Source organism: Gymnogyps californianus, chromosome 7 (assembly GCF_018139145.2).
Source record: "Gymnogyps californianus isolate 813 chromosome 7, ASM1813914v2, whole genome shotgun sequence".
Taxonomy (NCBI): Eukaryota; Metazoa; Chordata; class Aves; order Accipitriformes; family Cathartidae; genus Gymnogyps; species Gymnogyps californianus.
Genome location: NC_059477.1, coordinates 43,103,339 through 43,120,099, shown reverse-complemented (window position 1 = coordinate 43,120,099; position 16,761 = coordinate 43,103,339). Strand labels below are relative to the sequence as shown.

General features: G+C 42.9%; 1 protein-coding gene across 1 annotated transcript in view; it reads right to left on the bottom strand.

Annotated features, from left to right (window-relative positions):
• The window catches only part of GALNT13 (polypeptide N-acetylgalactosaminyltransferase 13), a 151,891-nt gene that overhangs the window by 71,191 nt on the left and 63,939 nt on the right, over positions 1-16,761 (bottom strand). The window contains exon 4 of the mRNA XM_050899548.1: positions 15,935-16,103. Within this exon, the coding sequence (XP_050755505.1) occupies positions 15,935-16,103 (169 nt within the window). The remainder of the gene's footprint in view (positions 1-15,934; positions 16,104-16,761) is intronic.

The window sequence follows — 16,761 nt, the reverse complement described above, 5'->3', positions numbered from 1 at the left end:
TCACGCCGCATTTTTTCTAATTCGAAAATACACCACGCGCTGAAAAAGTGATAAATAAGTCATCTGCTACTCACATGCTATCCAACACAAGGACTCCCTCTCTGCCACCCCTGCACTATTTACAATGCTTACTGATTGTTCAACATGCACTGGCACTAGAAATACTTTCCCAGAAACATTGGTTTTTCTCATGCAGTCATCAGATGTTACTTTATGAATACACATGAAGTAAATACAGCTGTTTAAATGTGAGAAAAACACATTTTCCAAGATCAGTAACATGGAAACAGAGCCAGACTCTACCTATTTACTGTCCTTCCCATCGGCTGTGTGCAAATTACTTGAGCGTGAAGGGTTGCACTGTGATTTTACCCCTTCCAGAACTGTGTTGAAGCTCTCACGGAAGCAACTCAAGGCAAAAGGTCATGCATGAAAGCAAAGTATTTGGAGGGAAAAAAATGAGACTATAACTATTATATACAATTCATTATGTAGTATTTTTTATATGATGCATTTGGGAATATACAGAACTGTGTTAAATATTTGTAGTTTATATGACTTGAGGGACTTTCATGATTATTTAGTCATTACCTTTTATTGCTTTGCTTTAGTGAAACACAAAAGATTAACACCCATAAAGCAAAGGCCGGTAACGCAGATCACTGGCATGATTCCTCTATGTGACCAGATTTACCGCATGCTCCGGTGCCAAGGGGGCACTGGAAACCAGTCTGTCGCAGGACTGGTACTTTTGCTGCGGCGCGGTCACCGACGTGTGTGCGAAGGCAGGCAGCCCCCGCGGCTGCAAGGCAGAACGATGTGCCTTTGGGGCTCTGCTCCCACAGGCGGGGAGGCGGGTGTGCTGTAGAGGAGGTTCCCAGCCAAGTCGGGAGAAGAGAAACATGGAACAGCCTGGGAATCAAGCGAAATGGAGGAGTTGTTGGTCAGAATACCCTGAGGGGATCTCAGATTCCAGGTGTAGACGGACTGAGAAACCTGTAAGAGTGCACGCTGCAGTCTCCCTGTGTTAAATTAATAAACTCTTGACTTGCCACACACTGCATCTCTGCTTCTGCTTTTAATTCATATTTATGTTCTGATTAATATTACATGTGCAACAGTGGCAGTATATTTATTCAGGTATCTAACATATATAGGTTTATATGTATTTATAGAAGCATGTATGTACATAGTTTTATTTATCTATACATAGATAAAAACCTACACATATGCACATATGAAACCTTAACTTATCTCTGTGGGTTAGCAAGGTCTCTCTCCTCACAGAAGGGTATTTACTATTTATGATGAACAATATTCTTGAATATACTGATGCAATACTAGGTTGCACTGGAGTCATGATTTCCAGCATTATGAAGTATATGATTGTGCAAATCCATTAATATGCGCAGTAAGTAGATAACATCTGAAAGAAATGTAAGCAAGCTCCTCACTTCTTTGCCTTATTGACAAGTAATTTCTTTTTGCACTTGTTTCTGTTTTGCTTCTTAGTTCCTGTCTCTTCCCCGTTGAATTCTTGCATTTTAAAAATGAGTCCAGTTTAAAAACCTGCTATGTCGTATCACAACCTGCTGCTGTACTTCTTTCCAGCTAACATGACAGTCTTGAATATTACCTGCGACCTCATTAATTCTCAGCTGTGAGCTGAATGCTACGCCGGGAGCTGATCCGGGAGAGCTGCTGGACACCGCAGAAGTTTTCCGTCAGCCCCAAAGGCAGTACTGCAGGGGAGCGGGGCATGCACCTACTTCTGCCTCTTTGCAGTTCACCACAGCAATGATCTTAGTGCATCACGTTTCCCGAGCACCGATGGCTAAACGTCAGCTAACGCAACCAGAAACCATCCGTTGGTCCAAGGCTGCCGCTATCCTTCCTATCTACACCCCGCCTCCACCACTATCCGTTAGACACGGTACAAGGTCATTGCTCAAACACCGAAAGCAGTATCAAGACACAAGGAAAAATCCCTCCTAATTTCACAGTAATGCACATAAAGACCCATACCAAAGAGTGGCGTAAGCAAAAGGGATGAATTTATCATTATGCAGCAAGATCCTCTGCAAAACCGCCTGTTAAAAATGGTAGCACTGCAGTTAAGCAAGCTGCCAAAACATCAGAAGTTATAAAGCGAATTAAATCAATAAATTCATCTTTTTATAGGTGTGGTTACCTTCCAGTGAACTTTATACCTTGCAGTTGTTTTACTGCCTTAATTTAGTGTCACGTCCACACATGTTATTTTTGAAGAATGATCAAGAATAATTTTACACAAAATGGAAGAGTTCACCTTTAAACAGCTTATCACACGCACTAAAACAGCGACATGTACGTAAACGTGATCTTATTTGGAATAAGATCTCACATGCCAATTCTTAGGAAACCGTTTACCCATTCTCAAATGAGCTGAGGGAAACTGAAGTATTTATAGGACCACTGCAACGCTAGTATGTTTAACGTAGGGCTCTCGGTCACCAGAGGCTGAGGCTGGGGAGGGCAGCAGCTGAGGGCAGGGTGGTGGAGGAGCACCTGGGCCAACAGCAGGAATGGAAGACAGCCTCAACTGGAGCGAGGAAGCGGTAGTTGTTGGACAACCTTAACTATGCCTTGGTGCCTCTGAATTCAGGGATTTCATTTTGAAAGCTGTCCCAGCAACAAAGCACTCCAGCTCAGCTATACAATACTGTCAAAAGCCTTCCAAAAGTTCATGACTGTATATTGATTAGTGCCGCAGCAGTTTTCTCTGGAAAGCAAGCGGAGGGATGACCTGAAAGGATCGAGAGTTTCAACAGACAGAGACCGGACAAGGGTAGACCCTGCCGCAGCATCGGTAATTGCCTGTCACCATCCTTCATCCTTCTTCCCGCTCCCAGCACCTTCCCAATGAAAACAGACGGCAAGATACACCCTGAAAAACATTATGAAACTGCTTATCATGACAGACGACTACTAGGTTATTTTGGTGTTTAAATCTCGCAGCTGATGGCTGATGTGGCTTAGCTGCTTTGTAAAGGTACATTTTCTGTAGCGTACTGCTCTTACTGCAATGAAGCATTTAAAAAATGTAGATTGCCAATTCAGGAAAAGCACCTTTCCCTCTCAAAAGGCCCCGCGGTATCCCACAGCAGCGCTGGGTTTGCTGTAGGAAGAACCACAGCTCAAGGCTCAAGAAGAAGCCGTCCCTGGGACCTTGCAGTGCGCTGCCCCCGCGCAGCCACGTGCCTTCCTGCCTCGGGAAGCATTTCTTCCGCAGTCTGGTAGTTCCTGAGATGCTGGATGCCCTCAAAAAACGCTCAGTAACAGCCCGAGATGTTCCCATCAGCACCAAGCACCAACGCTGGCATCTTGGGCATCTACCTGTGTGTTCACTCACAGCATTTCTCCAACATCACCCCATAGCTTTGTGGTGCAAGAGCTGAAATTCAGGCATACCTCTTGTCGTTACGAAACGCAGAGAGCCTGAAATCTGCCATTTCTCACGACCCCCCCCGCCAGTAGCCCCTGAGAGCAAGCCAGCATGCGCTGTCTCGATGCTCAGGTATCACTCACCGTTGTGGAGATGAATGCACGACTGCTTAGCCAAGCTGGCAGCCCGTCATGTTTCTTCATCTCCCTCTAGACCTGAAACACGCCACCATCGCGTTCTGATGCCTCACAAGATGCCAAATCGTACCAATGCGTATTGATTCCATGCCAGGGCACATCATGATGCTTTATTCCATGCTAATAGCACATAATGAATGTTATTTGTGCTCTGCCGTACCTGGCTTTCAAGAGCGCACTTGTATATTGCATTATTCCAGTGGGATAGTGTTGGTATCCACAGAAATACTCTAAGCATTTCCATCTTCCTCTAATCTTGAACAGGATTTGAAAACTTAAGGAAAGGTGCACCTCATTTAAAAAAAAATATTCTGGCAAAACGACAGCTTATTCAATGTTCAGCAGTCATAGAAGACCATTTCTGGTTTCCCTCCACAAAGAATGGCAACCCAAACCCCCACCTCTCTTTGCCAAAGGGGTTCGGAAACACCAAGTACCTCACGGGAAGCCAAATCCAGCACTGGCGTAACTCCAGCCATCAGAGCTGCTAAAAGTTCCTACCGACCTCTCCACAGCCAGGCCTTTGGCCAGCACTTTCATGGAAAACTATTTAGAGAATACTTCCGTATCACAAACTTTCCCTTCAAAACTGTTAATTGGGCCATGTCCAGATCACCACTGCTCCTTTTTGGATTTTGGTTTTGCTTTCTAAAAAACACACGTTGGAGTATAAGTTAACCACCCCCAGTAAGCAATAATTTATTTCTGGTGTAAGCGGTAACTCTTGTACTACGAGAATCCTATTGCCTGAAACAGTCTCCTCCTATCTAAATAAAATCTGTAAGTTACTTAGGGAAATTGAAAGTGCGAAAATGAAATACACGGTACAGTATGATGAACAGAAGAAAAGACGGTCCGAGTGTCTGAATTCCCTGCCAGAACAGCGTTAATTCAAGCTTGAGCGGTCGTGTCGCCCCTTTGCCACAGCCCCATGCAACTCTCAGCTCTGCAGGAGCTGCAGAAGAGTCTGTGTCTGGCCGCTCTACGGAGAACTATCACTCTCAACCCAGCGAAATAATGCATGATCCTGCAATAGATTCTGCTGCAGCATTTCAGTGCACACAGCTTTACACTCTACTTTAATAAATTTACTTAAATTGCACCAGTTCATATTTTAAACCGAAATGTATGCAAATGAATGGTAAGTAGAAAATAATTGAACAGGAATTTATTTCACCTAGAGGAAAGCAGAACTGTGCCGGAACTGCATCTACATTGTCTTACTCAATTTCATTATATCAAAACACTCTGAAGCTAACCAATTTTTATATCCAGCAGATGATGGATGTGAATATATCTTATGAAAATTGTTCTCTGGTGTTTCATTACAGAGCATAAATAGGCTTGCAGTTTGTAGGAGCAAAGACCCTTGACTCACACCTTTAGCTATCACTGTTCATAAAGCTTCGGGTATAGCCTTGAATATCAACTCTTCCTTGGGGATTTTCACCCCCAAACTCCATTTTAATATTTTAGAAGTTACTTCAGCAGACATTTACTACACGCTCAAAGTTCCTTTTATGTTTAACGAAGAACACAATAATACAGCACAGTATTATTAAAAGCAAACAGCGTAGCATAGAGGGGACTATTTCTTTTTCAGGGGACTGTACTAGAGGCCCCTTTGTATTTTCTCCACTTTTTCCAATAAAAATCAAAGATCTGTAATGGAAATTACAGTTCAGATCAGATCAGGCTTTCTTGGATGGTTTTTGATTGTTAATTTTGTTCCACTTCCAGTGCCATTTTTCATTATATCATTGCTGAATCTTCTTTGAAACTCACCAAGCTCACCTCAAACTTCCCCTACTTGTTAAAATATTTTGAAAAATATTTTGAAAAAATATTTTAACAAGTATTAACTTTGAATCCCCCCAAATCTCTTATTCGTATCTGCAATAAAGGATATACGAAACAAAGAAATCATTTTCACATGCTTCTGCTTTCACATAGCTCTGGAGCCCCCAGCTAAGGGGTGAAATTCTGCATCACGTGAAGCAAAGACAAGAGCAATGGCACACTTTCATGCCGCAGTTGCTTAGTTCTTCCTTCAGCATTTGCTTATAGGTACGAGATACGTCTCCATGCTGTGCTTGGCAAAGCGGGTAACCGACGTGCTGGATTCAGAGCTTCCTCCCAAAACCGAATTGCCGGCAAGAAACCGACTGCAACAAATCAGCCAAAGGCTCGGCGACCCTCCGGTCCTCCGCGGGCACCCAGGCAAATCACTGCTCCTGCGCTGTCCTCCCACACGTCCACCCACCGGCGGAACGAACGGCCGGCCAGCTCATTTTGTCAATTCACGAGGATTAGTACCGTACCATAAAGCAAGTCAAGAGCAGTAAGTCAGCACGCTTCTGGAAGTCTCCACACACAGTTTTCAAAATTCAGAGTGCTTTTTCCAGCCTGCACACACCACCACATAAATTACTGGGAAATGACTTTTTTTTATTGGCTTCTTACTTGCAACAATAATGCATAAATTTTTAATGGAGTTTACGGGATAAGGTAGACAGTAGCCGATTTCTCTGAATGAATGCACGTAACCAAGTTGGAGGACAGCTGCCATCAGGGAGGACATAAAACAGGAGCATGAATTACCCATACAGGCTTATTTCCTGGCATTCTCACAACTATTTCGGATTACTCCTTTGCAACAAAGTGAATCTGCTCTACATGCCACAAGCAGTTTCAAAAAACAAGACCATACTGTCAGCAGAGTGGGACAGATACCCCAAAGCAGAAGTTGCCCAGTGTTACATCCACCATGAGCAGATACAGCAGAACAGATGCCCGCCTGGGTGGTGGCCAGAGCTTCTACTGCAGGGCCAGCGCTGCCTCGGACATGTGCTTTTAACGGGTCCTTATTTCTGCTTGGAGTTAAGAGGAGACACCCTGCGATGCCGAAGCCATCTACATACCGGCTGATAAAAGCTGAACCAAGGACCTTCATTGCTTAGACTGTTTAGTGCTCAGCTGCCTGCAGAAATGACCTTATATTGATGATCCTGTTGTAGAAGCATCACCTAACAGGCTGCATGGCTGAGATGGCATTTGCTTGTCTCACTGTCCAACCTCTTAAAAAAAAAAAAAAAGCATGTAACAAAATGGTTTAATCATTAAGGACTCTTGTTTTAGTAAAGGAACTGTGATTAGTTTTTCTTGCTGCTGAATATAGTTTTGCAGGCTCTTCTCACTTCTCAATTGAATCTAGAGACTCATTCCCCCATTTCCCTTACAGGCACGTACGAAAGCTGAACTTTGTTCCCCGCAACAACTGGTTGGGCCAACAGCAGCAATCACAGTAACCATCCGTTTCCGAGCCTTGACTCGCCAGGCAAAGGGGACAGCTCCATGTGAAGGAAGCAATTTCATGCTTGAACAGCCTTGCACTATTAAATCAGAAAATTGAGTTACAGCCACGGCACGGGGTGGACTCTGCTGCCAGCGAGGGTCAGGATCAGCCTGTGGGTACACGGGGGAACCGTCCTGGGACGAGCCGCTGAAGGAAAGGCAGAACTGGTACAAGACTGATGGACCTGAAATATCCATCCTTCCTGTTTAAATACGACATATTTTCCTAAAGCGCATATCACACGAGGACTAAATACCTACCAGTTTGTCGTGGTTTAACCCCAGTCGGCAACTAAGCACCACGCAACCTCTCATTGCTACATCATTTAGGGTATTTATGGGAAAACTAGGAACGTGCTTATCCTTGCAATGTGGATAACCTTGACATACTTTAAAAATATGAAATAGCCATACATTTTTACATACATACATTGTACGTACGCACATACGTACGTACATGTACACACATACGTACGTACATGTACACACATACATTTTTATGATAAGTAAGCCATGCAAATCAAAATCTTCAGTTAAGCACCCTCACCATCCCCATTTTCAAAGGTCTGGGGGAAAGCTGCATGCCAGTTGTCCTGCAGACTCTCTGGGAGAAGATATGGTGGAAAGGAGGTGAGGTCCCATCAGGGCTGGCTTCCAAGGCAGGCTGCAAACTCATTACTAGAAAAAAAAATGCAAACAACACTTGCCAAATACCACTGAGGTTATCCGCTTTTTTATACGAACTGTTTAAGCGTTTACTAGTGTTCAAAGTCACTTGAAGCCATAAATAAAGGAAATTAAAATATCTTCTTTAGATCAATTTTTCTATAAATAAAATCATACTTTATACTTAGTAGAGTGATATTTTGGGGGCCTCTCTAGTAAGGCCACTAACCCAAGCTGATAGCAGTGCTGCCAGGAACTGAAATTTGTTTTCAACTATTTTAACACTAAGTAAGGAGCCAACTTCTTCTATTTTACAATCATATCTCCTCATATTAACTGCCTTACTCCAAAGCAGACTACAGTCCACATCAATCAGCGTGTCAACAAGAAGCAGGTTTATCTTTCTGGAAATCAAAGTCTGGAAGCTCTCTGAACAAAGGACATTTTCAGTGTTTCACGTGTATCAATGCCTACAAACAAATGCCAGTACTAAGTATAAAGAACTAACTAGGTCAACAGCCAAAACCACTTACACAACCTCCAGATGCAACCCCTTCTCCCTAGCAGCATTTCTGCTCCTTTGGTACACCTCCAGATGCAGACAAGTTTAATCCATTTCCAGATTAACAAGAGTAAGCCACTTCCATTTAAATGAGTTGTATAAATATACCTCTACTGAGCATTCACATTTTCTTCTCTTCCTACACATGGGTGCTTTGCTGATAGTGTTTGAATCAAAAATCTTCCCTTTGTATCCATGGCTGTTCTGTCACGTACAGCAGGCTTCACTTGGCACGCACGTACATGTATGGATAATATTCTTACCTATGCATTGCTCATTCCTAGTTAAAACCACAAAACTATCTGCCAGTCTGATAAAGTAATTTGAAGAACAGCATTTTTTGCTGAGCAGTAACCGTGTAAAGCAAAGCAAACTGCTGGTCTGCCTTGAATGTGGCTCCTGGGAGTGATCCAAAGTCCACCGGTGAAGACATGCTCCAACAGCTCTCGAGCACTAGGCAGAGACCAGAGGTTTCCCTGCATTGATTACCCTCTATCAAAGCTAGGACACCAGTGCATTTTTAATTTTAGGAGCAACTCTGTGTGCAAGAACATCATGGCGGTTGCTATTGCTTTGGCAGTATTGGGAAATCAAGAGTTCAACAATTAGAAAGAAGTTAGTAAAAGAGCAAGCTCATAAAGAAAGGGCTGTAAGCATTTCTTGAGTTAGAGCTGCACCTTATTAGGCTTCCAATGCGCATGGCCACGATACAAGTAATGAATAAAAAACCCGGTAAGTTATTGTGGTCCATTATAGCTGCCTTTAGAAACACCAGCTACCAAACGGTTAGAAAAGATACTCTAAGTGGAATTTCCCCAAATATACCAAGATGCTCCACAGACAGGACACATTTTGCAAATGCCATGGTAGGTTTCCCTGGAAATGTGACCAAAAAGACCTCCTCTCCTTTCCTGAGCTTAGCCAAGCCAACTTGACTCGAGGCGTACCCTCAAAAGAGGTCCTGCCTCTGCTCCAGCTAGCCGCGTGAACAGGGACCAGCACCGCACAGCTCCAGCAGCGCCGACAGCCAGAACGGAATCAAAGCCCAACTTCTACACGAGAAACAGCAACAGATTTTAATTGTTCCTTTTGTTATATGAAAGTACAGATGAAAGACTCACAAAGCCAGTTTAGAAGCCATCTGTTGACTCATGAACATATTCTTCTCATTGCTGGAGAATTACTTCTCTTTTCTAAATCTTAACAGTCTTCAGCTAATTTATACATTGGGAATTGGCTTTGATCTTACACAGACTACCTGTATGTACTTTCTCTCCCTACTGGAAATCACCCTGGGTGATTTTCCCCCCCCAAACAAGGCGGAATAATTTCTAAACTGTCATTTCAAAGTAGTTTCTAGCCCAAATTAATTACTGATTTCTCCCTGAGCTTACTTGTTCACGAGCGGTTTACAGATTCTCTATGCGTAACTGTATATACACAGTAAAATCTTAAAAAATAAATTAACTTTTAATTATATGAAGCTGTAAGCAGATAAACCTGGCAACAAAGGAACTCTTATGTACTTTATCCACCACGACTCAGAGCTGGGAAAAAACCTAATACAACACTCTCTGGTGCAAGACAAATGGATTAGATGTGAACATCACAAAATAAAACAATTTAACCTCCCTTATCAGGGCTAAATTGCGCAAAAAACAAACAGTGGTCTCACCAAAAAAATCTAATCAAAGCTTCCTGCCCTGTACCACGGAGTTCGAGGCACTGAAGGATTTTCACAGACGTTTCACAAAGGAAATTTTCACAGGCAGTGATTGCCACTTCTACACTACTTCTTCCAGAGCCTTTTCCCCCACCCTGGGACCACCCGTCAAGGTTTTTGCTTTGAAGAAGCCAACACAAAACTACAGCACCGAGTTTAAGCTGCGATTACAGTTTAGCAAATTGTAATGTGAGTTTGTTTCTGATCAGAAATGCATGCTCATGAGCGCACATACACACAAACACAACGCAACAGCTAACTTCAACCTAAATTTCAATGATAAGAAAATCCAATTATAATGGTTCAGCAATTTGTAGAATAGCACTTGCAACCTTACTCATCCAGAAAAGATTGAAGATGGATTTCTTCCCTTGCTGGAGAAAATACTTAGAAATAAAATTAAACATTTCTGTGTTGAATTAAATTGGGTTTAAGGTTTAATCAATAGCTACTTCAAATTAGACCTGACACTGATTAAAATCTTCAAGTTGGCCATTACCAGCAGAACTCAGGCAATCGAGGAACATTCTCTGGTAGACAACACTAGATGTAACGGGAAGCAAGTTAAACTGTTAGCGTGACAGTCGCATTCATCAGCTGGAATTACAATATCAACACAGGAGCAGAGATGCGACGGGATTCAGCCGTCCTGTTTCGTTACAGCACACGGGAGGTGGATTTTGTGGTCTCCTGATTAGAGAACTCATTCCTACGGAAGACAGAGCAAACTCTCATTGACCTCATGGAGGTCAGGACTTCACATCAGGTCTATTCACAAACATCCCTGTTTGGGAGAAGGACGAGACAAGAGATAGACGCCTTATTTCACAAAACTGTAAAGGGAATTTCTCATTAGCCAGCAACCAACCCAGCCCTCCCTGTCCTCCCACAACTCACAAAATGAATATTTTTTTTTAGGAATCTAACATCTTCCCTTAGGAAAAAAATCTCCCTCATCTTACAAACACAAGTACTATGGTTGCAGCGTAAATCCAGAATTAGCTCACAGTCATCAAACATTTAATCAGAACAGAGAGTCATAAAAGGTTGCAGGAGCTCTTTCATCCGCTAACGTGAAAAAAATTAAGATTCCCTCAGATTTTTTTTTTCCTCTTAAATATGTGTTTCTGATTTAGACTCTTATGACACTTACACACACCCCCCCTCCATTTGCCACAGCACTGCTTTGATCATTCGGAGGCACAACAGCAGCAACGATCCCAAACAGCACGAGCCCTGGTACTATCTGCCGCTGTGGGATACGAGTACCAAGCTGTGGAGGAGAGGGAAAAGGACTGACGAGCATCTTTGATCCTTACTCCAAGTTTGTACGCTGTAGATTGACTCCCAGAAGTACATGCAAACCGCTACGTAGAGAGCAGCAGCCTTGGTAAAGCAAGAGAAACCTGTACACCCACATCAGGAGGACGGGATAAAATTGCCTGCATGAACAAAAATGGCAGCGAGGAACAAAGAGGGAAAAGGAATAAGGAAGGCCAGAACAGGAACAGAATGGGAATGGATTTATTTTATACATATATAGTATCTATAAAATATATATAAACGTATGTTTTATATATAGATACACCCCACAACAAGGAAAAAGCTACCTTGTCAGTGTAGTACTTCCCCTTCACTGCCCTCTTCCCAATGACTTTGCCAATAAAAGTACTGTAGCAAAACTGAAGAATGAATTTCTAGAATGAGAAATTACAACGAGACTCTTCCTTTTCTTGGGCTGTTTGCATCTTATCAGAATACTTACGTCTATTTGTAGACATTCACTTGCGACATGGACATAATGTTATAATGCACAAATCTAAATAACGCTCACAGAGATATAAAGGCAGTGGGAAATCTCCCCAGGAGATGACACTTTGCATTTAGGGTTAAACCACAGTTGGCAATCATAAAACCTTCTGAACACAGGACTAATGGGTAAGCTGAGGTTTTATTTTCATTGAAGACAGGGTGTGGGAAGTCAGACACATCATTTTCTGCTCTAAACCTATACTTGATGCCACCGGGAGCAGGAAGAGGACATCACTGAGAAAAAGGAATTCAGCCGCTTTTCCAACCTCTCAATCTTAAACCAGCCCAAGACTGAACGTCGCTGCATCTGTCAGGGACATCTCATGCAAGGCAGAGCAGAGCAGCCGTGCTCAGGGCTGCTGCCAGTAGCTGTGACTCCCCTCCGCCCCCGGAGACCCCCACACAACCCCGATGGCACACAAATCCTTAATTGCTTGCGCAGGCAGCCAGAACGGAGGCTGCGACTTAATGGCATGGCACACGCTCAGAGAAACGCGAAAACGCCACTTACGCGCAGCGAAATGTTGACCTGTGATAGATACAATAAAAAGGTCAAGTCATGCCACGAGTTAATTAGTCCTGTATAAATGCCTTTCATCCCTTTAATCCCCGGGCATCATTACCGAGACGGAGAACAGCTTGGCCGTCTCCCCCGCGCACAATCTGCAAAGAGCTCCGCGGCGATGCGGAGCTCCGTGGGGCTGATCCCGTCCCCGAGCCCCCCGCCCGCCGCTGCCCCGCCGCACACCCAGCCTGCCCTCCTCCTGCTCCCCTTCCGCCACCGCCCCACGGTTCGTCAGCCTCACTGTCCTGGTTTCGGCTGGGACAGAGTTAATTTTCTTCCTAGCAGCTAGTACAGTGCTGGTTTTGGATTTAGGATGAGAATAATGCGATAACACGCTGATGGTTTCAGTTGTTGCTGAGCAGTGTTTATACTCAGTCACGGACTTTTCAGCTTCTCATGCCCAGCCAGCGAGAAGGCTGGAGGGGCACAAGGAGCTGGGAGGGGACACAGCCAGGACAGCTGACCCCAACTGGCCAAAGGGATATTCCATACCATAGGACCTCATGCCCAGTATATAAACTGGGGGGAGCTGGCTGGGAGGGGCGGATCGCTGCTCAGGAACTGGCTGGGCATCAGTCGGTGAGCGGTGAGCAATTGCATTGTGCATCACTTGCTCTGTATAGTCTAATTCTTTTACTATTACTATTGTCATATTATTATTATTATTATCATTATTTTTCCTTCCTTTCTGTCCTATTAAACTGTCTTTATCTCAACCCACGAGGTTTTTTTTTTCCTGATTCTCTCCCCCACCCCACTGGGTGGGGGGCAGCGAGCGAGCGGCTGCGTGGTGCTGAGTTGCTGAGAATGCGGGCAACGATCCCGCTGCCTCTCGAAAGCAACTCAGCACCACGCCGCCACGTGCTCACTGACCACCTTCCAGCAAAGTTTCGTCTCTCCAGCCTCCGGTTTTCTGCTGCATTTAGCGCAGCCGCTTCACAGCCCATCCACTGATTTAACACTTTTACACCTGGATAACATTGATCTTTTCATCAGCTCATGACTACTCGTAGCACAGCAGTATCCACAGCTACACAGGTTACCACGAATTCCCACTAGACAGCGTGTCCAGCAAGAACATTTTTTATTTTTTTTCTTCTGTTCATCTAATTTTGCCACAGAAAACTTCCTGGCCTCTGAAAGAAAAGCTTGCATTTATAATGTGAAAGGCACAGCGAGTTAGACACCCAGTGCAAATCAGATGCCTCTGTCCCTCATGTCAATGAAAATGTCTTTCTGTCATACGCTAAATATGTTAAACATCAAATCATATTCTTCCTTAACAGCAAAGCATTATAAATTGGCTTTCAGAACAATTTAATACTCCCTAAAGACAGAACATGTACAGAAAGCATCTGTCTGAAGAGGAAAATGAGAAAAGAAAAATTTTTTTTTCCTAAATCCCGTAATGCTTTCTGTCCTTTCAACAAAGAATACAAAACTTCTGTTCATCAAGAAAATGCATTCAGACAGATTTCTCTCAGTATTAAATGGCTCATCTCCCTTAGACTGAGCAGAACTATTCATCAAGTTGAACATTTTACCGGTTTCTTCAATACGCACTTTCTTTTCAACGCTTGCTCCCAGGGAAAGGAGAAAGCTTTCCAAAACAGATCAAGAGGCTTTGCAAGTGCCCCCCTTGTTCTGGTGCGTGCAACATGCGGGTCTTGTTTCTTTGTGGGCTGCAAAGGCTACATGAGAGAGAGGCACGTAACGCCGAGCTGACCGCTACCTGTGTTTAATATAAGCTAGGCCACCGGCCCCGAGCATCACGGTACAAGAGAACAATTAGGTAGCAGCAAGGGAAAACCCAGCCCAGCAGCACATCGCATCCTCCTCGCCTCCCAGAAAGTCTGGAAGATGCCCCGTGCCTCCTGGAATCATTTCAACGCTGAAGCCAGCTCCACCAGCTCGTCGTGACTACCCTCGGCACTCTTGCAAAGGGCAAGCAATAAAGAACGAACAAGCAATAAGCAATAAAGTTTTTCCGATGCTTCTGTTTGGTGAACTACGTCTTGATGGTCTGAGGTGTTGTTTTATGGGAACTTGGCATCACTGAACTACAAATGATCATGCTGTGGAGAAGTACCACCTTTGTTGCTTGCGAACAAGCCTATTGTTAAAGTAATGCTTCTACTTCTATTATTTGCAGGCATTTACAAATAAAATCCAGGGAACAAAGTATTTATTTTATTCTCAATTTCATGGGAACCTGAAGACACTTAATTTCAAACAAAGCATAATAAGCAAGGTTTCAGCTACGTGACAATTCAGTTCAAAAAGCAAAAGCAAAAGCAATGGGAGATTTTAGAAGACCTGACCACTTGTATATATTTAGCTATGCTTATATTTCTCTAAATTTTTATTTGTTATAAGCTGCAGTACCTATAAATCAGACCATTTATGTAGGTGAAGGACAACTGGGAAAAAAACTGAATTGGAAAAAGATAAAATCCAGTCAACTAGGTTTCTGTAAAAATTAAGTGGAAAAAAAAATTCCCGCCTCTAAAAATTTACTTCCAAAAGTATGTAAATTTGGATAATCCTCCATGTGTGCAATTTCAGTTAGGGATTCTCAGGAGAATGTCCCTTTACGGAAAGGTTTCAAGTTAAAATGGGCTTGATAGCCTTGTCCGTCAGCTAGCGTTAACACTGCTACTGGGAGACAGGAGGAAATTCTCTGACTGCTGAAAACAAGGTATAGATCTTTTTTTTTTTTTTAAGTACCGTAACTTGTCACGGGATCTTTAGATAGCAATTGGAATCCCTATTTAAATGGAGAGAAACACGCACATTTGTACTCTCACATCAAAACCACGTGTAAACACAAGCCCACTGTTGCGACTGGAAAAATTAATCTGTAAATTCCATTAAAAATAATCCAATAGACTTGGTGAAACATTCCCCCAAGCCATTCCGCAGTCTCAAAGACACCACACAAACTTCAGGCTTCACTCAAAAATAATTATTATAAGTTACTGGACTTAAAAACAAAACGAAAACCCCCCCAAACCCCCTTCAGTTTTTATGTTGTTGTAAAACATTTTGAAAGATGTTCTATAAAATTCTGATTATTCTGGAAATGTCTATGGATAAAACTAAAAGAAAACTACATCCTGCAGGTAGTTTTTGGTATTGGTAGCATTTTCTCTTTATCAGCATTAAAATGTCAATTTTTAAATGCCGACAGCATAGTTATGAAAATCCATAAAGTAGACATTGATGTGTTTATCATTTTAAAACCTTAGAAATAAAGTTTTCCCTGAAGAAAAAAATATTTAAGTTATTCCAGGTGATAAGACACACCAGAGGGCATTTTGTTATGTGCCGCAGTGCAAACTGATTGCTCTAAGCTGACAATTTTCAGCTGTTCACCAAATGAACGGCACAGGATAGTAACGTTTGTGATGCAGTAACTCTTCTCCTAAGAAGGTTTTTATTAGCCAAATCCAGAACTGGTAAACCCTGGCGTTTTCAAAGAGCTTCCTTAGGCAACCACCGCTAATTAGACCCACTAATTAACCTCGGGACAGCGCTGTGTCTCGCGCCTTGAAAGGGGGCCGGAGGCGGGCGCAGCCCGTGCCGCGGCTCCGCAGATGGCACCGAGACACGCGGCGCCGCGGGGACTCACCCGTCTAATCTGACGTCGGGCAAACTTCGGTTCAGGGCAATCAAGTCACTGGCCATAAGGTTAAACTGGTTGATTTTAAACAGCTCTTTCATCTTCTCCTGGTCATCCTTCGGAATGAGCACAGCCTTTCCCATCTCTCCAGGTCCTTCTTGGTTTCGAGAAATAACAGCTGTAACCCAAAACAGCAAAAGCCAACTTTTAGTACGCGGGCATCACTTTTATTCTTCACCAACGGGGCTCCGCAATTTTGGGTGTTCATCAAGGAATGGCCAAAAAAAAAAAAAAAAAAAAAACAAAAAACCCAACACATCACAATTTTCTCTATGCTCCACTGTGAGGTTTTATCTCTTTCTGAATCCGAATTTGTATCTAGCTCCTTTCTAAGATGATTAAAACCCCCAGATTTGTTCACTTGCAGCTTTTGGTTGTAATCACAACGACAGCAAATGACTATTCTCAAGAGATTTACACCAGGATTACAAAGCATAGCACCAGATTCTCCGTGAGATTCTGCAGACAGAAAAGGTTTGGAAAACACTTTTATAGCTATTGAAAATATTTGAAGAACATGTATATTAAACTAATTCTAACCAAATTCTTTTATTTTTTATTTAGTTTTAACTACCAGGCATGTGATAGCATAATCCCATCCCTGTAAGTAAATAAATCAATCAATCTTCAGTGACAAAAAAATAATGCATCCTGAAAAATATAGTATCCCAACCCTGGCAGAGTATCTTTTACATATCATTAAAGAATAGTTTTGAGAAATATTTGTGCAGTCAATTTTGAATTGTAAGGAAAATTACAGTATCATCTCATACAAG